This window comes from Hemitrygon akajei, chromosome 4 (assembly GCF_048418815.1).
Source record: "Hemitrygon akajei chromosome 4, sHemAka1.3, whole genome shotgun sequence".
Taxonomy (NCBI): domain Eukaryota; kingdom Metazoa; phylum Chordata; class Chondrichthyes; order Myliobatiformes; family Dasyatidae; genus Hemitrygon; species Hemitrygon akajei.
In genome coordinates, this window is record NC_133127.1 from 13,240,178 (window position 1) to 13,266,434 (window position 26,257).

The window sequence follows — 26,257 nt, forward strand, 5'->3', positions numbered from 1 at the left end:
ATCAAAGCACAAATGCCCAGTAAACCTGCTTTGAATGTTGCCGTGGGAGTGAACATTATCTCAAGTTAATGTTAATATTAATGGCTGTTTCATTAAGATTATGTTCCTTTGCTCAGGTTATTAATAGGGTGAGTGAAATATGCAGTGAGTAGAGGTTTCATACATTCCTAGATATAGATTCAAAGTAAACTGTTTATCAAAGTACGTGATGTCACCATATACTATCCTGAGATTCATTTTCTTACAGGTATTCACACTAGAACAACGAACTATTATAGACTCAATGAAAACAAATCTGCATACAAACACTGGCAAGCAACCAGTGTGCAAAAGAAGACAAACTGTGCAAATACATAAGAATCAAACACAGTAGATTCTGGTTAATTGGGCCAGCCACTTATTTTGGACAGCTCTTAAAGACCAAAAACTAATTGATTAAAAAGCCAGGACTCTCTTCATTTACTTGAGATACTAATATTGGGATAGGAGACTATTATGAACAATTTCTAACTTGCATCAGTGGCATGTGTTGGTGTTCAAAAAGCAATAGTTTCTGTCACTGATAGTTCAATGTTCAAAGTAAACTTAATATCAGAGTACATACATATCATTACATACAACCTTGAGATTCTTCTTCTGTGGGCATACTGAGCACACCTATAGAACAGTAACTATAAACCGTAAACATCAGGAACTGTAATCAAATTGTGCAAATGCCGATATAAATAAACAGCAATAAATAACGAGCATGACATAACAAGATAAAAGAGTACTTAGATGAGTGTAGTTATTCCCTTTTGTTCAAGAGCCTGATGATTAAGGGGTAGTAACTTAAACCTGATGGTGCGAGTCCTGAGGCACCTGTACCTTCTACCTGATGGCAACATGGCCTGGGTGGTGAGGATCTTTGATAATGGATGCTGCTTTTCTATGGCAACGTTTCATGTAGACATGCTCAATGGTCAGGAGTATGCACTGCACTGAGTTCACTACCCTTTGAAGGATTTTCAGTTCAAAGGCATTGGGGTTCCCATACCAGGCTATAATGCAGGCAGTAAGCACACTTTCTACCAAACGTGTATAGAAGTTTGCCAAGGTTTTTAATGACATGACAAATCTGCACAAACTCCTGAGGAAGTACAGGCACTGTCATGCTTTCTTCACAATTATATTTATATGATGGGTCCAGGACATCTCCTCTATGATAGTGACACCCAGGAATTTAAAGTTACTGACCCTCTTCATCTCTGATCCTCCGATAGTTGGAGAAATATTCAGGAAGATAATTCAGAACTTGTTTGCTCACTGCAGTTTCAAGTATTGAGGCTTGGAGATGCCAGAAACGGCTGGCAGTGGAAATGAAATAAGTTCACTTCAACTTATTAGAAACTACAAAGAACTTGAAGGTATTGACAATCATTTTGAATGTTACAATGAAAGTAATATTTGGATAATGCAATAGCTGAAAGCATTGTATGAAGTCCTCCATTATTTCCACTTGATGTTAGCACTGAATTTGTTCATTTAAAGTCAATCAAAAGAATACAGCAGCAAACTGTAGATTAATTCCTCCTTCAATTACTATTAGAAACTAATACACAGCTTTACAGTACTGTAGTTGTATTGTTAGTGTTCTAATTAGATTTGTATTTCATTTAAATACATAAATTGTTACAGTTAAATGACAATTTGTCTTTTTTTATACCTTTTTAATTATTTCCATGAAACTTCATCTAATTGGGGCAGTCACTGAATTGAACCAAAATGCACAGGTCCAGAATAAACAGTAATTATAAATAAATATATAATACCAAGAACATGAGTTATAAAGTCTACAACTTATCTAACTCAATTGGAGATCAAGCACAGTGATCTCTGAAATACATATTCTTCAGGGTCATTTAAGAATGGCAACTATTTATCAAGTGGCTATCCGCACAGCCTTCCATATCCTTATAATCGAAAAATAGTAAGTACTTCAAAATTACCAAAAATGATGGAATTTATAAACACCATGGGGATCTACAATAAATGTCCATGTAATTCATGATAGTTGCTTTGTTTAAACATCAAAAATCTTTTAAGAGAAATATAAGAAAATGCATTTATAAATAAATAAATAGATAAATAGCAGATTGGTAGATAGACAGATAACAAAAGTAATTTACTTTGGAATAAACAGCATCATCACTGACTAATGCATCCCTTTGTATATACTGACTTAAAATCTCCCCGTATCCCTTCACCGTAACAGGCACAATTCTGTTACTATCCCTCTATAACTTCACACCTTCGTTCTTTATAACCCCACAGCTCTGCAATCTTCAGCCACCATGAAAACAAGATCTCTGAACCAACTTCCTTCATAATCTGGAGAACTCCAAAAAGTCTTCACAAAGCAACGGTACTAAATTAGACTCGAATTGGAATCTTGCTTTGGACCAACTTGTAAAGGTTGCGTCTCTGCATTCTGCCTCCTACTAACACCCAACTGCATCATCACGTGACACTTACTGCTTCTATTATGTCATTTGATCATTTACATCATTGTGGAGATCACTTGTATTGTCTACATTAATTACTACAATTGTGGCAAGCATTATGTTAACTCACATTAACTGTTTTTTTCAGAGGAGTCTTTGGAATCTCATCTTCTTCATCTTCATCACCCTCATCGTCATCTTCTTCCTCATCGTCATCATCTTCGTCGTCCTCCTCCTCCTCTTCCTCTTCCTCACTGAAAGGTAACATGGTAAATTCAGGAGGAAGAAAAAACAGTAATTTCCAGTTCCAACAGAACACAAAATATAAACACAAATTACTTTGTGACACAGATTCTGCAGATGCTGGAAATCCAGAGTGCTCAATAGGTCAGGCAGCATCTACGGAAGGGAATAAACAGTTGATATTTTGGACTGAGACCCTTCATCAGGATTGGAAAGGAAGGGGAAGAACCTAGAAAAGGAAGCTGGAGAGGAGGAGGAGTAAAAGATGAGAGGTGATAGGTGAAGCCAGGCAAGGAAGAAGGTGGGTGGGTAGGGGAGGAGAAGATGAAGTGAGAAGCTGGGACGTGATAGGTGGAAAAGATAAAGGGCTGCAGAAAAAGTAATCTGATAGGAGAGGACAATGCTGACAAAAAGATTGACAGCATCTGCAGCGACTAATACACTGCTCCAAACAGATGAACACATTAGTTGTTTCTCTTTCCATGGATGCTCTTCGAATTTTAAGTTCGAGTTCTAGAATCTTTCACGTTTACCTTTTCGCTGATTAGGGTTTCATATATAGACAGGATATTATAAAACATTTCAGGTATTTCCCTTCATTCTCCTGCCCTGACCTCCTCCAGAACTATAACACTTTCATCTAGGTGCTACAATACTCACAGTATATTTTATGTAATTTTTTTTAGGTACACCTGTACACCTGCTTGTTAATGTAAATACCTAATCAGCCAATCACGTGGCAGCAACTCAATGCATAAGAGCATGCAGACATGGACAAGAGATGCAGTTATTGTGCAGACCAAACATCAGAATGGGGAAGAAATGCAATCTCCGTGACTTTGACTGGGGAATGATTGTTGGTGTCAGACAGGGTGGTTTGAGTATCTCAGAAACAGCTGATCTCCTGGGATTTTTACACATACCCAAGTTCAAAGTTCAAAGTAAACTTATTAATCACAGCACATATTTATCACCATACACAACCCTGAGATTTATTTTCTCGTGGGCATACTCAGTAAATACAAGAAATATAATAGGATCAATGAAAGACCACCCCCCCCCCAATCAATGTGCAAATGACAACAAGCCGTGCAAATTCAAAAAGAAAAAACACAAAATAATAGTAATAAATAAATAAGAGGTAAATATCAAGAACATAACACAACGAGACCTTCAAAGTGATTCCATTGGTTGTGGGAACAGTTCATTATTAGGGCAAGTGAAGTTATCCCTTTGTTTCAAGAGTCTGATGGTTGAGGGATGATAACCATTCCTGTACCTGGTGGTGCAGATCATGAGGCTCCTACACCTTCTTCCTGATGACAGCAGCAAGAAGAGAGCATGGCCTGGACAGTGGGGGGTCCCTGATGATAGATGCTCCAGTCCTGTGACAGCGCTCCGTATAGGTGTGCTCCATGGTGGGGAGGGCTTTACCTGTGATGGACTGGGAAGTATCCAATACTTTTATGTTCAATGGCATGGCTGTTTCCATGCCACGCCCAATGCAACCAGTCAGTATACTCTCCACTGTACGTCCATAGAAGTTTATCAAAGTTTTGGATGACATGCCGAATCTTCGCAAACTTCTAAGAAAGTAGAGGTGCTGCCATCTTTCTTCATAATGGCACTTAGTTGCTGAACCCAGGGCAGATCCTCTGAAATGATTACACCAAGGAATTTGACCCTAGTCACCTGATTCCCCAATGAGGACTGGCTCATGGATCTCTGGTGTCCTCCTGCTGAAGTCAATAATCAGCTCCTTGGTCTTACTGAGTGAGAGGTTGTTGTTGTGGCACCACTCAGCCACATTTTCAATCTCCATCCTATATGCTGAATGGTCACCACCTTTGATTCTGCCAGTGCCAATCTTGTATCTGGCACTGCTGCTGCACTTAGACTCACAGTCATAAGCATAAAGTGAGTAGATCAGGGGACTAAGCACACAGCCTTGTGGTGCACCTGTGCTGAAGGAGACTGTGAAGGAGATGTTGTTGCCAGTCTGACTGAGTAGCGTCTGAAATCGAAGATCCAGTTGTACAAGGAGATACTGAGACTATGGTCTTGCAGCTTATTGATTAGTTTTGAGGGGGTGATAGTACTGAATACCGAACTGTAATCAATGAAGAGCATCCTGTTATATGCATGTTTGCTGTCTAGATGTTTCAGGATTGAGTGAAGAGCCAATAAGATGGCTTCTGCTGTGAGCCTGTTGCTCCAGTATGCAAACTGGAGAGGATCCAAGTTGCTTCTCAGGCAGGAGTTGATATGTTTCATCACCAGCCTTTCAAAGCTCTTCGTCACAGTGATGTACATTCTACTGGATGATAGCCACTGAGGGAGGTTACCACCTGGTATGGTTGAAGCCTGCTTGAAGCAAGTGTGTTCCTCAGACTGCTGAAGCAAGAGGTTAAAGATATTGAACAGTCCAGCCAGTTGATCAGCACAGGCCTTTGGCACTTGGCCAGGTACCCTGTCTGGGCCCGATGCTTTCCATGAGTTCTGCCTCCTGAAGGATGCTCTCAGAGACTGAAATTCCTCCATGTTTTTACGGTCAAAGGGATCGTCTGGGAGTGAAGCCTTGTTATCACCTACGTTGCTTAGTTTCACTTTGTTGGATGTGATAGCTGTTGAGCTTTCTTTAGTGATTCAAGTTTGATCCAGAATTAACACCACACGTGAGCTATCTCTCCGGAGATTCCAAACAGTCTCCGGAGTTTAGAGAGAATGGTGCACAAAACATACAACATCCAGTGAGTGTCAGTTCTGTGGGTGAAAACACCTTGTTAATGAGAGAGGTAAGAGGAGAATGGCCAGACTGGGTCAAGCTGACAGTAATTCAACTAACCATGTGTTACAACAGCGGTGTGTAGAAAAGCATCTCTGAATGCACACCACATTGAACCATCATCCCAGTGCCCAAAAAATCAGCTGTGAAGTGCCTGAATGACTATCGCCCTGTAGCGCTGACACCCATAGCCATGAAGTGCTTTGAGAGACTTGTGCTCTCACACATTAAGGCTACAATCCCACCTGATCTGGACAAACACCAGTTTGCCTACCGGGCAAACCGCTCCACAGAAGATGCAATCACAACAGCCCTCCATATTGCTCTGACTCACTCAGAGGAACCGAACACTTACGTGAGGATGTTATTTGTGGACTTCAGTTCTGCATTTAACACAATCATCCCCCATAAACTGGTCAGCAATCTGAACACTCTTGGCCTTGGTTCCTCCCTGTGCTCATGGGTCATGGACTTTCTCACAGACCGACCACAGCAAGTCAGAGTTGGTAAGCACACCTCCACCACCTTCATCTTAAAAACAGGCACCCCGCAGGGCTGTGTGCTGAGCCCTATGCTCTACACACTCTTCACACATGACTGCACCCTATCTACACCTCCAACTCCATAATTAAATTTGCCGACGATACCACAGTGGTTGGCCTGATCTCAGACAAGGATGAAACAGCCTACAGGCTCGAGGTGGATCATCTGATGGGGTGGTGTAAGGACAACGAGACCTGGTTCTTAACACTTCTAAAACAAAAGAGATGACCACTGACTTCAGGAGATCAAAGGAGAGAGTACACACCCCCCTCCATATACATGGAGAGGTAGTGGAAAGTGTGAAAAACCTAAAGTTCCTTGGAGTTACATTGTCAAAGCAGCTGACATGGACAATCCAACACCTCCCTGCTTGTAAAAAAGGCACAACAAAGACTCTTCTTCCTCAGAAAGCTGAAACAGGCCAAACTCCCACTATATCTGCTGCTTGAACAGAAGCACAATTGAAACCATCCTGACCAACAGCGCCACCGTGTGGTATGCCAGCTGCACAGCCGCTGAGCGACAAGACCTGCATCGCGTGGTGAAGGCGGCCCAGCGAACTGTCAGGATGGAGCTCCCAGGACTGGACACCATCTATTCCAGCAGACTCAGGAGGAAAGCAATCAGCATAACCAAAGACATCACACACCCCGGCCACTCCATGTTTGACCTGCTGCTGTCCAGCTAAAAGTTCAGGACACTAAAAACCAGAACAAATAGACTGAGGAACAGCTTCTACCCCAGAGCTGTGGCCCCCATCACACCACTCCCACAGAACAATGACTGAAACTGTGAGCACACACAAGGATTCAAATACTCGCACTAACGGCACTTTGTGCATTACTGTGATATTCTGGTGCTGCTGCAACTTATTTTCTGCTACTTATCTATTTAATACTGTTTTTCTATTACTGTCTTGTTTTTATCTACCGCTTTGTTTGATTGCCTGAGAGGAAGCCAAACAGAGTTTCATTGTACCTATGTATAATGACAATAAAGATCATTCAATTCAGTTCAATTGAAGTGGATGGGCTACAGCAGCAGAAGACCGTGAACATATATTCAGTGGCCACTCTATTAGGTGCAGGAGCTATATTTCTATTTGCTTTTTAACTACATTGTTGTACTTACGTATGGCATGATCTGTCTGGATGGCATACAAACAAATGTTTTTCACTATCTTAATACACATGATAATAAAAAACCAATAGTGCCAATATTTAATAACTATTAGTCATATCACAATCATGTCATCTCTCACTCCCTTCTATCCACCAAAACTGGAACACATCTTACAATACCTGAAATAAATGGGATCTAATCAATGTTTATCCAGTCTCCTTTACAGTGATGGCACCCTTCGTCCAGGTAACTGCATACCTTCATATGTTTTTTGAACACCATGCTGGCCTTATCAAATGCCTTATACTTACGGAATAAGTGACAGGATTCCTAGGAGCACTAATGCACAGAGGGATCTGAGCATCCAGATTGAGATTTATTAATCAAATGTACATTGAAACATATAGTGAAATGCGTCGTAGGCGTTAACAACCAACAGACCCAAAGATGTGCTGGGGACAGCCCACATGTGTCACCACACATTCCGGCGACAACACAGCATGCCCACGTAGTTCAACAGAACAACACAGAACACAACAGGCAACAAAACAGCAGCAAAACAAGCCCCGTTCCTTCCCTGCATCCATCTAGACACATGTTGCAAACAAAAGAAAGTCATCAGATGCTGGAAATCCAAGGCAACACACACAAAATGCTGGAGGAACTCAGCAGGTCAGGCAGAATCTATGGAAACTAGTAAACAGTCGACGTTTCAGGCCAGGATCCTTCTTCAGGACTGAGAAGGAAGGGGGAAGATGCCTGAAAGAGGCACCCACCGTTTATTTGGCTGATTAGGAAAGGAAGAACTACTCACTCATCATCATCTTCTTCATCATCATCATCGTCATCGTCCTCTTCATCATCAGCGTCATCACCTTCGTCACTTTTAGTTTTAGCTTTTGTCGGCTTTTCCAACTTTGCAATTTTCTACAAACATAAAAGACAATTAGTTCAGGGCTGGCTGCTACTTCAAGGTGGTAATCTCTATTCAGTGGAGAATTTCCAGACTGATTCAGATTCAGATTCATTTAGTTACTGTCTGCACATCGAAACATACAGTGAAATGCAACACCAACACAACCTAACGATGTGCTGGGGGCAGCCCATAAATATCACCACACATTCCGCTGTCAACATAGCATATCCATCGTGTTCAGCTGGACACTGGCTGCTGGTTAGTTAGGGTTTAGTAGGTTCAGTGAATACAAGATCAAACATTCCAAAGAACTGGCTTTCACAAATGGCAACGGGCCTCCTGCCTGAACCACTCTTCTCTTCCCAAGAATCTTTTGCAGTGATATCTAGGAGCTTTGATAGTGGGTCTCCAGCAATCAAAACTGCCTGCTCTTATACCTAGAATATACAGTAATGTGTAAAACTCTCAGGTGTGTGTGTATATATATATATATATATCTCTCTAAGACTTTTGCACAGTTCTGTATTTGTCAATGGGGAGCAGAGAGCAAGTTTGTAAATCCGGCAGGAAACAAAGGATATTGGGAATAGAGAGGGCGGTGCGCCACAGGTGGGGTGTGGGACAGATGGCAGAGAAGGAAGTGTCGGGATGGTGGTGGTTCGAATGCAGACACACCCAGCCCCGAGACACAAGACAAGGTAATTTGATTCCGAACAACTGGTTTATTGATGATTACAGAATATCTTCTAGTGCTTCCAGTTCTGTCCCCTCTCCCTCTTTTTCCCAACCATGATTCCCCTCTCCCTGCCCCCTTCCCACTCTCAGTCCACAATAGACACCAATATCAAAATCAAATTTTACTCACATGTCATTAATTCTTTTTGCAGAAGTACAGTGAAAGACGTAAAATTGCGATAGTTCTGTGCAAAAGTCTTAGGCTCCCTGGCTATGTGGCTAAGGTGAGAAAAGGCCAGATGCGTTCAAAGTAAATTTATCATCAATGTACATATACGTTACCATATTCATGTTCTTGCAGGCATTTACAGGAAAAAGAATATAATTTTACAAAAAACTATACCTTTTGAGTTCAAAAATCAAGAGGTTATGTTGCAACTTCATGAAACTCTGGTTAGACCACATCTGGAGTATTGTATACAGTTCTGGTACCTCCTCTATAGGAAGGACGTTGAGGCTTCAGAGTGGGTGCAGAAGAGGTTCACCAGGATGCTGCCTGGTTTAGAGGGCATTTGGTATCATGAGAGGCTAGATAAACATGGGTTGTTTTCTCTGGACCAGCTGAGGCACAGGGCAGATCTGATAGAGATTTACAAGCTTATGAGAGGCATAAATAGAGTAGACAGGGAGTACAGTATCTCTTTCCCAGGGTTGAAATGCCTAATACCAGAGGGCATGCATTGATGGTGAGAGGGGGTTGGCTCAAAGGGGATGTGAGGGGTAAGTTTTTTACTCCAGAGTGGTGGATGCCTGGGACGGTGGTAGAGGCAAATACATTGGAGGCTTTTAAGAGACGTTTTGATAGGCACATGGATGTAAGGAAGACGGAGGGATATGGACATGGTGTAGGTAGGAGGGATTAGTATTTGATTTTGATTTGCTTTTCAGCTGGTTCCGCACAACACGGTGAGCTGAATAGCCTGTTCCTCTGATGTACTGTTCTATCTTCTGTACATAAACAAACAGTGCCTGACAAACATCAATGTGCAAAAGAAAAACTGTGCAAATAGAAATACTGAGAACATGAGTTTGAAAGTCATAGAATCAGTTCAGGTTGAGGTGAGTGAAATTATCCACACTGGTTCAGGGGCCTGATGGTTGAAGGATAATAACTGTTCCCGAACCTGGTAGCGTGGGACCTATAAGGCTTCTGAACCTCCTGCCTAAGTGTAGTACCAAGAAAGGGGTGTAACCTGGATGTTGGTGGTTCTTGATGATAGATGCTGCTTTCCGTTGGCAGCGCTCCCATATAAACGCACTCAGGCTTTGCTTGTGCTGGACTGGGCTGTATCCACCACCTTCATCCAGTAGCACTCCGATGAAATGCTTTGAGAAGCTGGCGAGGAACCATATCAACTCATGCCTGAGGAGCAACCTAGATCCACTCCAGCTTGCTTAACAATACAACGGGTCCACAGCAGATGCCATTTCACTGGCTCTTCACTCAACACTGGAACATCCAAACATTGACTACAACTCGGCATTCAATACTATCATCCCCTCAAAACTTATCAGTAAACTTCAGGACCTTGGCCTCAGTACCTCCTCGTGCAAACGGATCCTCAATTTCCTCAGTTGCAGACCCAGTCAGTTCGGATTGGCAATAATGTCTCCTCCATAATCTCCATCAGCACAAGGCTGTGTGCTTAGCCCCTGCTCTACGCACTTTACACTTATGACTGTGAGGCTAAACGCAGCTCCAATGCCATATTCAAGTCTCCTGATGACACCACTGTCATTGGCCAAATCGAAGCTGGTGATGAATCGGCACACCAGAGGGACGACTGGAAATCTGGCCGAGTGGTGACACAAGAACGACGTCTACAAGACCGAGGAGCTGCTTATTCACTACAGGAGGAGGTCCATGAGCCAGTCCTTATCGGGGGAATCAGAGCTGAAGAGGGTGGGCAGCTTTAAATTCCCTGGCGCTATCACTTCAGTGGATTGTCCAGAGCCCAGCACAGAAGTACTATTTCAAAGCAACACCGCTATTTTCTTAGAATTTTGTGAGGATCTGTTATGCTATCTTAAATTTTGACAAACTTCAATACGCCAATACCCTTGAAAGGAAGAGCCTACAGAAAGTCATGGATACAGCCCAGTAAATTTCTGGTAAAGCCAGCCCTCCCCACTACTGAGCACATCTACAAGGAGCACTGTCACAGGAAATCTGCATCCATCATCCAAGACACCCCCCTCCCCACTATCCAGGCCCATAGTCTCTTCTCATTGCTGTCATCAGGAAGAAGGTATGCTACCTGCTTGTTAATGCAAGTATCTAATATGGGGTCTGAGTAAATTGTAGGCAGGCAATGTTACCATGTCCCCATTGTTTCCGGTGTCAACGTAACATGTCCATGCAACACTAACCCTAACGCATATGTCTTTGGAATGTGGGAGGAAACCTACAGGGTCACGGGGAGAACGTGCAAACTCCTTACAGGCAGTGGTGCAAATTGAACTGCCCTCAGTACAAATCCAGACCCAATTGGACGTTGATGCAAATGATGCACATTGAGACAAGTAAAGATAATCTTCAAATCTTTAAATTCTTGATAAGCAAGATGAAAGATTAACAGGGAACATGAAATGGAAATTACAATTAAATAAGGTTAAGGGGTTTAATAGCTTATCCTGCTCCTGACTCATCTGCTCTCATGCAGGCATTCCTAACCTGGGGTCCGCGGACCTCTCGGTTAATGGTAGGGGACTGTGGCATAGAAAAGGTTAAGAACCCCTGCTCTAATGTGGACTATCATTCCATCCATCAGAGAATTTCCCCAAGTCTTGTTAATTGGCCTCAAACAACAGATATAAAACATGATCTCATAGTCAGCCACAAATCAAAGCCACTCACTCTCAACTAATCTTTCCCCTCAAGAGTCTCAAAATGGGCAAGAAATTCCACAGATGGTGGAAATCCAGAACAACAGACACAAAATGCTGCAGGAACTCAGCAGGTCAGACAGTATCAATGGAAGGGAATAAATAGTTAACGTTTCAGACCAACACCCTTCATCAGGACTGGAAAGTAAGGGGGAAGGGGTTTTCTGGTAAGCAGTTTATCCCCAATAGGGAGACTGTGATAAGACAGAGATTTTGTTAACAAGTATGGCAGCAGTTTTCATGTTTCACACAGGTAGCTAAACTTTTGTTTAAAGCTCAGTACAGCACTGAGAAAAACAACGAAGAGTTAATGAATATACACACACAATAGCTACTTTATTGAGTACACCTGCTCGTTAATGTAAATATCTAATCGATCACGTGGCAGCAACTCAATGCATAAAAGCATGCAGACATGGCCAAGAGGTTCAGTTGCTGTTTAGACCAAAGATCAGAATGGGGAAGAAGTGTGATCTGAGTGACTTTAAACATGGAATGATTGTTGGTGCCAGATGGGATGGTTTGAGTAACTCAGAAGCTGCTGATCTCCTGGGACTTTCACACACAACCGTCCCTAGAGTTGACAGAGAATGGTGCAAAAGATAGCAAATAGTGAGTGAGTTCTGTGGGTGAAAATGCCTTGTTAATGAGAGAGATTGGAGGAGAATGGCCAGACTGGTTTAAGCTGACAGGAAGGCAACAGTAACTCAAATAACCACACGTTACAACAGTGGTGTACATAACAGCATCTCAGAATGCACAACAAGTCAAACTTAGAAGTATACGGGCTACAGCAGCAGAAAACCATGAATGTACACTCAATTGCCACTTTATCAGGTACAGGAGGTATCTAATAAAGTGGCTACTGAGTGTAAAGGAGCCCTCCTGCAGGGTTTTAACATAAAATGATGACGATTCCCTTCTGCTCACAGATGCTGCAATACTACCAAGTTCTTCTAGCTTGGTGCTCTGGATTCCAGCATTTGCAGCCTCTCCTGTCTCTAAAGCTATTATGTGTGATTGGACTGCCGCAGTTGACTTCCCATCAGAACTAATTAATTGTACACTACACCTTTCAAAAATCAAACTTTAAGATGGCTGGACCAATTAAAATTCTGCTTTTGGCCACACAGCATGTAAAAAGTCCCCTCAGCCAAAATGGTCGGTGGCACCCAAGATTCCCATCTAAACTAGACCTCAGTTCTTTGCACTATTTCTCATGTTCTCAGTATTATTTTTATCATTTGCACTATTTGTCTCACTTTGCAAATTAGTTGTTTGTCAGTCTTCATGTAGTTCTTCTTAAATTCTATATTTATTTTCTGTAAAACCCTGCAAAAAAATGAATCTCAAGGTACATGATAGCTTATACATATTTTGATAATAAATGTTATTTTGACTTTAATTTGTCCACATTTGGCCCATATTCCCATAAACCTTTCCTATCCATGAACCTATCCAAGTACTATTAAATACTGTTCATTTATCTGCCTCAACCGCTTTCTCTGGCAGCTCATACCCACCGCCCCCGGGTGGAAAAATTTGTTCCCTCAGGTTCATATTAATCTCTCCCCTTTCAATTTAGGACTATCAAATTCCTGCCTCTCCAGACCTTCCCAGCCACCTAGCTTCACCTGTCACCTTCTAGCTACCCTCCTTCCCCTCTGCCCACCTTATTCTGGCATCTCCTCTCCCTTTCCAGTCCTGATGAAAGGTCTCAGTGCAAAACATCAAACGTTTATTCATTCCCCTAGATGCTACCTGACCTGCTGAATTTCTCCAGCATTTTGTGTGTATTACTTAAAACTGTGCCCCCTAGTGCCTGATCCCCCAAACCTGGGAAAAAGACTGTGAGCATTCACCCTATCGATACCCCTCGTGATTTCACACACTGTGCAGGTAGACAATGAAGTGCAAGATCAAGAAATCAGGGAATTGCAGAGAAACTGCAGGGCTGTGTGACAAATATACTTTAAAGAGCTGACAAGGTGTCAGAGGCATAATGGGTGATATAGTATTTCTCTCCAGGGAATTCATGAAAGAACCTAAAAATGGACAATAAATCAGAGGCTTGAGTCACCACACAAATGGCCTTTCAAAAACTGAGCACTGTGTCGTGTTTCACTATCAAGCATCTTGACCGAGCATTTGCATCGGTGTAGGTATTGGAACTTGTGACCACGTGTATGAGTGGAAGGACTTGTAGGGACTGCCGCATGAAGCTGCAGAGTTCCTTCTCCATGCTCCCAGTACCTTTGCGGGTGGCTCTACGGGTGAAGATGGTATGCGCTTCACTGGCTCCTTCTTGGCCGGGGCTTTCACATGTTCGTCTTCAGATTCAGAATCCGATTCAGGCACACCTGTTAATGTCATAAGGTACAATTAACAAAAGTAATTATCATCTGAGGAAAGAGCAGATGCTAGAACCTGGAGCAATAAATAAAACACAGGAGGAGCTCAGCAGTATGGGCAGTACCTGGGGAGGGAAATGGACAGTTGTCATTTCGGTCAAGACCATGCATCAGGATTCATAAAAGGTCCAGATGAAGGGTCGACCATCCATTTGCCTCCTCAGATGCTGCTGTTAATCCAGGGCTTTGTTTACAGCTAAATATTATCCGATATACATTTGCACTAACTATCCAGAAGGATGGGAAAGGGGCTTGTTTTGTTCTTGTTGCTGCTGCTTGTGTTGTTCTGTGAAAATTGCAGGCATGTTATATTGGCAGCGGAATGTGCAGCGACACTTGCAGGCTGCCCCCAACACATCCTTGGGTGTGTTATTAATGCAAACACTTTCCACTGTATGCTCTACATGATAAATAAATCAGAATCTGAAGTCAGCATACAAGAACAACACAAGAATTGAGAGGTTATAGGGTCAACTGAGAAGTGATCTTGTATAGAACTTGAAAATCTAAGAACTTCATACATTTTCTCTGTACCCTTTCAATATTATTGACATCTTTCTTGTAGGTAGGTGCCCAAAACTGCACATAATACTCCAAATTTGGCCTCCCTAAAGTCTTATACAACTTCAGCATTACACCCCAACTCCTGTACTAAACATTTGATTTATGAAACCTTTTGCACCTTTACTATTTAAAAGCTAGATGGTCAAAAACGGTCCACGAAGGTGCGACTAGACAATTGTCTGGCATATCAGGTTGCTGTATATCATAACAGCTTGGCTTTTACCATCATTCTCTTGGTACCAATAAGCAAGCTTCCTAGACCTCTGTACCTCACTCTGCAACTGAATCCTCACCTTCCTCATCAACAGACCAATCTATATATGCAAAAACATCTCCTCAATATTAACACAGACACATCTCAAAGATGTGCCCACTACTCTACTCTCTGTGTGGCTAGACACAACTGAAATATCATCTATAACTTTGCTGATGATACCACTGTTGTTAGTACAACCTCAGATGGAGATGCAGGGACTTAAAGGAGAAAGATCGTCTGGTTGAGCAGTGTTGCAACAAGAACTTCACACAGTGTCAAAGTGATTGTGAACTTCAGGTAGGGAAGTCAGGAGAACATACACACCAGTTCTCAGTGGAAAGGGTAAGCAGCTTCAAGTTCCTGGGTGTCAGCATCTCAGATGATCCATCCTGGACCCAACACAACAAAGGAATCAAAAAAAAGGGGGCATGCCAGCAGCTTTACTTCATTAGTTTGATGAGTTTTGGTATGCTACTAAAGATTCTTACAAATTTCTGTTCATGTACAGCAGCATGCAAAAGTTTGGGCACCCCAGTCAAAATTTCTGTTACTATGAATAGCTAAGCGAGTAAAAGATTATCTGATTCCCAAAAGGCATAAGGTTAAAGATAACACATTTAATATTTTAAGTAAAATTACATTTTTATTTCCATCTTTTACAGTTTCAAAATAACAAAAAAGGAAAAGGGCCCGAAGCAGAAGTTTGGGTGACCTGCATGGTCAGTCACTCTTAATCTCCTTCCTGCTAACCTTATAATCTTCTATATTCCTATCATTACCTAGTTTTTTGAACCTTTCATAAGCTCTTCTTTTCTTCTTGACTAGATTTACAACAGCCTTTGTGCACCATGGATCATATACCCTACCATCCTTTCCATGTCTCATTGGAACGTACCTACTCAGAACCCCACGCAAATATCCCCTGAACATTTGCCACATTTCTTCAGTACGTTTCCCTGAGAACATCTGTTTCCAATTTATGCTTCCAAGTTCCTGTGATAGCCTCATAGTTCCCCTTACTCCAATTAAACGCTTTCCTAACTTGTCTGTTCCTATCTCTCTCCAATGCTCTGGTAAAGGAGATAGAATTGTGATCACAAACTCCAAAATGCTCTCCCACTGAGAGACCTGACACCTGACCAGGTTCATTTCCCAATACCAGATCAAGTACAGCCTCTCTTCTTGTAGGCTTATCTACATGTTGTGTCAGAAACCTTCCTGAACACACCTAACAAACTCTACCCCATCTAAATCCCTCACTCTAGGGACATGCCAATCGATATTTGGGAAATTAAAATCTCCCACGACAACCCTGTTATTATTACACCTTTCCACAATCTGTCTCCTTTATCTGCTCCTCAATATCCCTGTTACTATTGGATGACCTATAAAAAACACCCAGTAGTTATTGACCCCTTTCTATTCCTAACTTCCACCCACAGAGACTCTATAAACAACCCCTCCATGACTTCCTCCTTTTCTGCAGTCGTGACACTATCTCTGATCAACAGTGTCACACCCCCACCTCTTTAGCCTCCCTCCCTATCCTTTCTGAAACATCAAGAGCCTGGCACTTGAAGTAGCCATTCCTGCCCCTGCACCATCCAAGTCTCTGTAATGGCCACAATATCATAGCTTCAAGTGCTGATCCACGCTCTAAGCTCATCCGCTTCATTCATGATACTCCTCGCATTAGACACATCTCAAACCATCAGACTGAGCATGTTCCTTCTCTATCACCTGCCTATCCTCCCTCTCACAGTCTCCAAACTTTCTCTATTTGTGAGCCAACCTCCCTTTCCTCTGTCACTTCAGTTCGGTTCCCACCCCCCAGCAATTCTAGTTTAAACTCTCCCCACAAGCCTTAGCAAAACTTCCCGCCAGGATATTGGTTCCTCCCCCGGATTCAAGTGCAACCCATCCTTTTTGTACAGGTCACACCTGCCCCAGAAGAGGTCCCAAAGATCCAGAAATCTGAATCCCTGTCCCCTGCTCCAATCCCTCAGCCACACATTTATCTTTCACCTCATTCTATTCCTATACACAGTGTCACGTGGCACAGGCAGTATTCCTGAGATTACTACCTTTGAGGTCCTGCTTCTCAACTTCTTTCCTAACTCCCTGTAGTCTTTTTTCAGGACCTCCTCCCTTTTCCTACCCATGTCATTGGTACCAATATGTACCATGACCTCTGGCTGTTCTCGTACACACTTCAAGATATCGAGGATGCGATCAAAAACATCCCAGACCCTGATACCTGGGAGGCAAACTACCATCCGCCTTTCTTTCCTGCGTCTACAGAATCACCTATCTTCTTATAGCCTTCTCCTGCGTTGTGGGCATCATTTATCTTAATTTTCAGAGCGCTAGGCAGCTGCTTAGAGGAGCCCATGGCTGCTGATTGTTGGGACAAGGTTTGAGGAGTCAGGGTATTTATAAAGCTTAAATTTGCATAACCTGGCCTTTCCTAATGATGATTGTGAACAAGCCATAGCCCTAACAAGCTAATTAAGGTTTGAGACCTTGGCAAAAGTTATCTGAGAGCTCAAATATCTTGGGGTGCCCAAACTTTTGCATGGTGCTCCTTTCCTTCCCCCCCCATTCTAAAATTGTACAAAACAAATACACTAATCTTGCTTAAAATGTTGACAAGAATGTCTCACCTTTAACTTTATGACTTTTGGAGATCAGTTCATCTTCTACTCACTTAACTAATTCACAGTAACAGAAATTTTGACCAAACATTTGCATGCCACTGTATAAAGGAAAATAGTCTGACTGGTTACATTATTCTGACTGGCATGAAAGCACAAATACAGAGGATGATAATAGGCTGCAGATTGCAGATTCAGCCAGTGCCTTCACATGCATGACCTTCCCAACCATCAAGAAGCAATGCCTCAAGGAGGAAGCATCCATCATTAAGGGGGTCATGCCTTCTCATTATTACCATCAGGGAGGAGGTACAAGAACCCGAAGACCCACACTCAATGACTGAGGAACAGCTTCCTCCCCTCTGCCATCATATTTCTAAATGATCCACGAGTGGCACCTCACTATTTTGTTCGATTTGCTCTTTAGATGTATGTGGTTGAAAGGATTTTAGCAGATACAAATTGATCTTCACCTTTAGCCGATTCCAACACATTGAACCTTGCATCTAAACGGTGTTTAGATCATGGGTTCCCAACCTTGCTTGGGTTGAGTTGTTCTCCAATTAGCAATTTACCTGCAAACATTGTCACCGTATGAGGAGACATCATCAGTGCACTGTTAGTTGCTCCTTGTCTGGTGATGAAACGTTTGCAAGTAAATTGCCAAGTTCAGAGAACAAATCAACCACCCGAGCTACAAGTTTTCCAAATTGTTCCCAACCTTTATGATATGGACCAATACCATTAGCAAATGGTCCATGGATCCAAGTTGCGAACCTCTGGTTTAGATTAAAACTGGATAACTTATCAACACACAAACTCAACGTCTCACACAGCTCTACGAAAAAACAAGACCGCCAGAATATGTAGTGCAATTGTATTTATTTGTGATAGGTGTAATACTTTATTTCAAAGGCAGTGCTTTCTTTGGCAGCATTCCAGTAGTTGTCCCTGGAACACAGAAAGGTGAGATGAGAGAAAGAACACCCACCATCAATGCTGACAGTCCTGACATTGGGACATTTGTCTTATTTACACCACCAGATAGGTAGCCTGGAGATGGCTCATTTGCTCAACCCCTTCTTTGAAATGGCTTACCCAGATGAGTGAAATAACCCTGAACATTAACTCCACGTGTAAGAGGTATTCCTAAAAAATTGTTCAATAAATAAGGAAGCAGAAAGTCCCATAAAAAAGTCGATTTTAAAACTTCCTTGCCACGTGCTTCTTGTGAGGCCCCTTACTGTGCACATTGCAACAGATCCGTACTTCAGTGCATCAAAGTCCATCATCCGAGGCTTGAATCCAGATCCAATCGATGCTTCAAAATCCTTCAGTGAAGCTTTCCCATTGCCCATCCTTGCAGGTGTTTCAGATCCTTCAGCTGATCTACATCCCCTTCCACCATGAGACACATCACATTCATTATAAAGCTGATCAAGCTGGTGCTAAATTCTCCGGCATAGGGGCTAGAAATGGTGGATGCAACTGGGCCAAAGGATCCTCTTGTGGCTGCATCACATTCAGGCCAATCTGTAACCAGAAAACACGGCCATAGTTGTGAAGATATGAATATGATACACTGTAACTCCATTAATAATCTCAGAAAAATACGTGTGCTGACTTTACATATTATCCCTTAATCACACTTACCAAGATTATTCCCGATATGATCAATATCCCAGGAACCATTTCCCTCCAGGTTCTCCACAATACAATGTCTTCTTTGGGCACAGAGGTCTTGGTCCTGCGTTTCTTCAAGCCTGGAGGTCGAATGAGAAGACTTTCATCCCAAATCACTCCGAGCTGGAATCTTAAGCATGTTTCCGGCGTAAAAGACCAAGGCGCAAATCCGTTGCATACACTAGCCACCCAACCAACCAAGTAATGGAAAGGCATTTGAAAGTCACCATAGAGGAAAAAATATAAGAATTTCTTCTTTTAAAAATAAATATTGATGCAATCATAACTGGTATGCAGACACTCACCGATGATATGCTCTCCACTGATGTAAACAGGACCAGAGCCACTCTTCAGGCGGAAACGGACTGGGGGAGACACCTCAAATGCACCCAGACCCATCTGGAAAAGACCCAGAATTCAGCATTTCAAATAAGATACTTATTAATTAGGATCTCATTATTAGTGCGAGACGTTGGCCCTCTAGCTAAAGCCACAGTAACATAGTGCCTGGTATATTGCGTCTTTCCATTATAAATACATACAAGCGACAAATGATTTTTTTCTGTAGCAATACAATGTTCTGGAGGAACTCAGCAGGTTAGGCAGCATCTATGGATGGGAATAAACAGTCAATGTTTCAGGCTGAGACCCTTCCATTGTACCAGTGACCCGGGTTCAATACCAGCTGCTGTCAGTAAGGAGTTTGTACGTTCCCCGTGACTGCATGGCTTTGCTCCGGGTGCTCCGATTTCCTCCCATCGTCCAAAGACATAATAGTTGGTAAGTCAATTGGCAATTGTAAACTGGCCTGTGATTAAGCTAGGATTAAATCAGGGACTGCTGGGCAGCATGGCTTAAAAGGCCGGAAGGTCCTACTCTGCACTGTAGCTCACTAAATTAAACTGTCTCCAATAACAAAAAGGAGCACAATTGTAAAGAGCTAACGTTTGTAAATTTCCGGAATGTATGAAATAAGGTAATCTGGGCTAAAGTTGGAACGTAATCAGAATTGAGTGGAAATAGCAAACAGTGAGGTCACTAGAACATACTGAATAAATTTGAAGTAAAACACACACAAAATTAAGTGTTAGATATTTGCAATACATAACTGAATACATAAAACAGTTATACTGCTCTGGCCTCTCTAGTTACTGTACTCTTTGCAATAATCATTAGACATGCTAACAGGATATCCAGCTCTGAAACAGGCTAGATGGGCCAACCAGACCAACACTCATGCTCCAGTCAAGCTCTCTTTTCAGCTGTAGTGTCACAGAGAACTACAACACAAAGCAAACCCTTCAGCCCATATAGTCTGTGCTAGCCTCTTTCTGCCTAGTCCCATCCACCTGCATCCAGACCAAAGCCCTCCATACCCTTTTATCCATGTACCTACGCAATCTCCTCCTACGTGTTCCACTTGAATCCACATCTACCAGTTATGCTGGCAGTTCATTCCACACTCATCACCTTCCGAGTGAAGCTCCCCTCCGATTTCACTTAAACTTTTCACCTACAACCTCTAGATCTATTCTTACCCACGCTGAGGGGGAAAAGCCTGCCTGTAATCATCTATTTATATCACTCAGTTTTGTATCCCGTCATGAGATCTCGTCATTCTCCTGCACTCCAGGGAATAAAGTCCTAACTTATTCAACTTTTCCCTAAACTCAAGTCCAAACAATATCATTGTAAATATTCTTGCACTCTTTCAAGCTTATTGATACATCGTTCCTGTAGGTAGATGACCAGACCTGCAGACAAATGTCAGAGTAGTCCTCTCTTCCACGCAGCAGTGTGGAGGATCAGAGGGATCTTGGGGTCCAAGTCCATAGTACAACGAGATCTAGGTGTTCTTGTACATCAGTCAATGAAAGCAAGCATGCAGGTACAGCAGGCAGTGAAGAAAGTTAATGGCATGCTGGCTTTTATAACAAGAGGAATTGAGTATAGGAGTAAAGAGGTCCTTCTGCAGCTGTACAGGGCCCTGGTGAGACCCCACCTGGAGTATTGTGTGCAGTTTTGGTCTCCAAATTTGAGGAAGGACATTCTTGCTATTGAGGGAGTACAGCGTAGGTTCACAAGGTTAATTCCCGGAATGGCGGGACTGTCATATGTTGAAAGATTGGAGTGACTGGGCTTGTATACACTGGAATTTAGAAGGATGAGAGGGGATCTGATTGAAACATATAAGATTATTAAGGGATCGGACACGCTGGAGGCAGGAAGCATGTTCCCGCTGATGGGTGAGTCCAGAACTAGAGGCCACAGTTTAAGAATAAGGGGTAGGCCATTTAGAACAGAGATGAGGAAAAACTTTTTCACCCAGAGAGTGGTGGATATGTGGAATGCTCTGCCTCAGAAGGCAGTGGAGGCCAAGTCTCTGGATGCATTCAGGAGAGAGTTAGATAGAGCTCATAGATAGCAGGGTCAAGGGATATGGGGAGAGGGCAGGAACGGGGTACTGATTGTGTATAATCAGCCATGATCACAGTGAATGGCGGTGCTGGCTAGAAGGGCCGAATGGCCTACTCCTGCACCTACTGTCCATTGTCTCTATTGACACTCAAAGCTGCTGTGCAGGTTAACTCTGTGGTTAAGAAGGCATACGGTGCATTAGCCTTCATCAATCGTGGGATTGAGTTTAGGAGCTGAGAGGTAATGTTGCAGCTATAAAGGACCCTAGTCAGACCCCACTCGGAGTACTGTGCTCAGTTCTGGTTGCCTCACTACAGGAAGGATGTAGAAGCCATAGAAAGGGTGCAGAGGAGATTTACAAGGATGTTGCCTGGATTGGGGAGCATGCCTTATGAGAATAGGTTGAATGAACTCGGCCTTTTTTCATTGGAGCAATGGAGGATGAGGTGACTTGATAGATGTGTATAAGATAATGAGAGGCATTGATTATGTGGATGGTTAGAGGCTTTTCCCAGGGCTGAAATGGCTAACACAAGAGGGCAATTTTAAGGGTGCTTGGAAGTAGGTACAGAAGAGATGTCAGGGGTAAGTTGTGTTTTTTTTTCAAAAACGCAGAGTGGCGAGTGCGTGGAATGGGCTGCCAGCAACAGTGGCGGAGACGGATTCAATACGGTCTTTTAAGAGACTCCTAGAGAGGTACATGGAGCTCAGAAAAATAGAGGGCTTTGGCTAACCCTAGGTAATTTCTAAGGTAAGGACATGTTTGGCACAGCTTTGTGGGCTGAAGGGTCTGTACTGTGCTGGAGGTTCTCTGTGTTTCTATGTTTGCCTTCCTCCTCATTTGCTAGTTCAACTTTCTCTTTACTTGCCCACTCTTTACTGCCTCTGGGATCTCGGGAGAAAATGCCTTAGGAGTCAATGAAGTACTTTAGAAGTACACTAATTGCTTTAATGTAGGGAAACAGCAGACCTAAAGAGAACTAAATGACAAGCAGCAATTATGGTATTTGTTGCAAGTTCAGCACTGGCTAGGATTGTGTATGACATCTTCCATTCATCTCACACAGAACGCTACAACACACTACAGGCCTTTTGGCCCATGAAATGGTGCTGACCTTTTAACCAATCTGAGGCTACGTCCACACTACGTCAGATAAATCCGTAACCGAAGCTTTTTCTCTTCATTTTTACCCTCAGTCCACACTAAAACCACGTTTTCGTCCCCCGAAACCGGAGCTTTTCAGAAACGCTTTCCCGGATATTTTTGAAAACGCTGCTCGGGCAGATCAGTGTGGACGGGGTAACCGGAGAAATCTGAAAACGCTGTCAGATGGCAGCGCGCCATTTCATTGTTTTCTTGAACGCAACCTAACAATTTCAGAACAGACGGCAACGAGACTGAAGCCAGAAGAGTTAGAAATGTACTCACCAAATACTTTGACCCATAACTTACTGAATAAATAAGTATACTCACTTTGCCCTGTTTTCTGTCCTTGCTCGTATGAAGGTGGTTTACCCATTTATGCACGTACTTCTCTGACAATAGATGTGTAACAGCCTAATGTAACATTGTATGGAAATACAAGATAATACTGATGCAGACATGTTTCATACATTTAACAAGGTGCTTTATTATTCGCTGAAATCTCCGTTTCAATGTGGATAGAGATATTTTCAAAAACGCATAGTGTGGACGCCTATCGTTTTTACGCGAAACTAGCGTTTTCAAAATTATCCAGTCTAGTGTGGATCTAGCCCAAGATCAATCTAACTCTTCCCTCCTGTACAAGCATCCATTCTAAATGACCCTTAAGTGTTCATAATGTACCTGTCTCTACCACCACTCTTGACAGGCTTACTGTTAGAACAATTTTTGGGCTTAGCACATTTACGTTTAGTAAATGACTTTGGCTACCAGTATTCACATCTGAACATGTATTGTGGATTTAATTTAGAGTAAAGCTCTTGACAATGGGTTCCTAAAAGCTGTGAATCTCAGACCAGACAACGCTGATTAAAATTCAATTGGATGTCTGCGATGAGTGTGCGAATACGGAGACATGATGTTTCTGTGTAGTTTCAAAGAGAGCATTGTCCATACTGTACTTTGTAAATATGGAACTGTCCTTCGAAGTTTAGCACATAAACTAGAGCCCCATGTTGGGCCAGCGAGATCTGTTGACTGAAAATGTCTCCATCTGATGCCTGCTGAACCTTGATTTGTCGAATAAAGAAGCTGCTTTGAATCTACCAGAACTTTTCTCCAGTGACTTCACTCATGCAATACCACCACTCTATAAAAACCTACCTCTGACATCCCTCCAATACTTTCCTCCAATCACCTTAAAACTAAGCCCGCTCATATTATCCATTTCCTCCCTGGGAGAACATCTCTGGCTATGCACTTGATCTATCCCTCTTATAATCTTGTACACCTCTATCAAGTTCTCTCTCATTCTCCTTCACTCCAAAAAGAAAAGCCCTAGTTCACTCCACCTTACTTCATAAGATGCGTGCTCCATTCTAGGCAGCATCCTGGTAAACGTCCTCTGCATCTCTCTAAAACTTCCACACTCTGCCTATAATGAGGCACTCAGCACTGAACACAACATTCCAGGATTTTATTGAACTGCTATATTACCTCACGGTTCTTGAACTCAGTCCTCCGATTAATAACTGCCAACACAGAGTCAATGTGTGCGGCAACTTTGAAGAGGATCTTTTGCAAACACCTGAACAATTAATTGCCCAAAAAGTAGCCACGACCATGCAGAATTCTGTAACACAGAACAGCACAGGAACAGGCCACTCAGCCCACAAAGCCTGTGCCGAGCATGAAGACATATTAAACTAATCTCTTCTTCTGCACATGGTCCAGATCCCTCCATTCCCTGCACATTCCTGAATGTTCTGTCCTATCAGCTTCCACTACCACCCCCACACCTGGCAGCACATTCTAAGCACCTGTAGGTTGTGTAAAAGTGAAAGCACTGAGCTATCAGTTTGCATAATGGCAGAGGTAGGAAACGAACCCAAACCTCCGAACTGACTCGGGCAAAAGCCAGGAGCACTCTTTACTTTCTACGTAGCCCTTTCTCACCTGAGCAGACCCTAACACTAACTTTCCATCAACTTTAAACATAACAAATCATATACTGAGATACAATGGGCCAAATGGCCTAATTCTGCTCCCATGTCTTATTGCCTTATGTATATATAGTAAAATCTGATCTTACACACATACACAAACATAAATATATACATATATCAGAAGGCCACTTACAGTAGTTAGAACGGACGGCTTCAGAGAAGTCAAGGGCATTTTGATCAATCTCCCATTTGCACTCATGGCTTCCAGCTCAATAACATGCAGCTCATCCTTTGTGTTAGGCCCCACACACACCTGTCAAAATGAAATAAGAGTAACAAAGCTTCCAAAAGCAATTTGAAAGTATTTGTTAAATCAAATTCATCCATCATCAGGGACTATTACCACCCAGGTCATGATCTCTTCTCGCTGTTGCCATCAGGTAGGTGGTACAAGAGCCTCAGGAAACACACCACCAGGTTCAGAAATGGCTATTACCTCTCTTAAACCAGAGGGGAGAACTTCACTTGACCCATCATTAGCATGTTCCCACAACCTATGGACTCACTTTCAAGATCTCTTCATCTCATGTTCTCAATATTTATTGCTTATTTATTGCTATTATTAAATTTTTTTTTTGTATTTGCACTTTTGGTTATCTTCTGCACTCTAGTTGAACACCCACGTTGAGTGACCATTCATTGGTTCTGTTATGTTTATCATTCTATTATGGATTTAACGAGTAGGCCCACAAGAAATTGGGATTGTACACATACGAGAAAATCTGAAGATGCTGGAAATCCAAGTAATGCACACAAAATGCTGGAGGAACTCAGGAGGTTAGGCAGCATCAAGGGAAACGAGTAAACAGCTGATGTTTTGGGCTGAGACCTTTCATCAGGACAGGAAAAGAAGATCAGAAGTCAAAGCAGGAAGGTGGGGGCCTGGCCTGCTGAGTTCCTCCAGCATTTTGTGTCTGTTGCTCAGGGTTGTATATGGTGATATATATATGTATTTTGATAATAAATTTACTTTACTTTGAATATTCCTTGAGCTTCAACCTTTAAACTGAAGGGACAAGAAATGTTCCAGTCACAAGTTCAAACAGGCTAAACCTCCGCATGTTTGAAGGCTGATCTGCTATCTGAAGCGCCATCTGGTGGCATCAGTAAGTTACAACAGAAAGAGAAAATGAGTTAAAAGTGTTGCTAAACTGTACTGATCAGGGTTGTGCCATTTGGCTCAAGAACCGAATGATCGAAGGGAAGTAGCTGTTCTTGAACCTGGTGCTGTGGGACTTCAGGCTTCTGTACTCCCTGCCCAATAGTAACCGCAAGAAGAGTACCCAGATGATGTTCCATGGTAAATAAATTTAGAAAACGATTCTGTGAGAAGTTCACACAAAATGCTGGAGGAACTCAGCAGGCCAGGCAGCATCTATGTTAAAAAGTACAGTTGACATTTCAGGCT

At 42.6% G+C, this 26,257-nt stretch overlaps 1 protein-coding gene across 1 annotated transcript in view; it reads right to left on the reverse strand.

The window, feature by feature from the left end:
* The window catches only part of npm1b (nucleophosmin 1b), a 117,017-nt gene that overhangs the window by 74,381 nt on the left and 16,379 nt on the right, over nucleotides 1–26,257 (reverse strand). The window contains exons 3-7 of the mRNA XM_073042102.1: nucleotides 24,983–25,102; nucleotides 19,587–19,680; nucleotides 13,967–14,073; nucleotides 7,991–8,103; nucleotides 2,614–2,737 (exon numbers count right to left, since the gene is read on the reverse strand). Coding sequence (XP_072898203.1) covers nucleotides 2,614–2,737; nucleotides 7,991–8,103; nucleotides 13,967–14,073; nucleotides 19,587–19,680; nucleotides 24,983–25,102 — 558 coding nt within the window. The remainder of the gene's footprint in view (nucleotides 1–2,613; nucleotides 2,738–7,990; nucleotides 8,104–13,966; nucleotides 14,074–19,586; nucleotides 19,681–24,982; nucleotides 25,103–26,257) is intronic.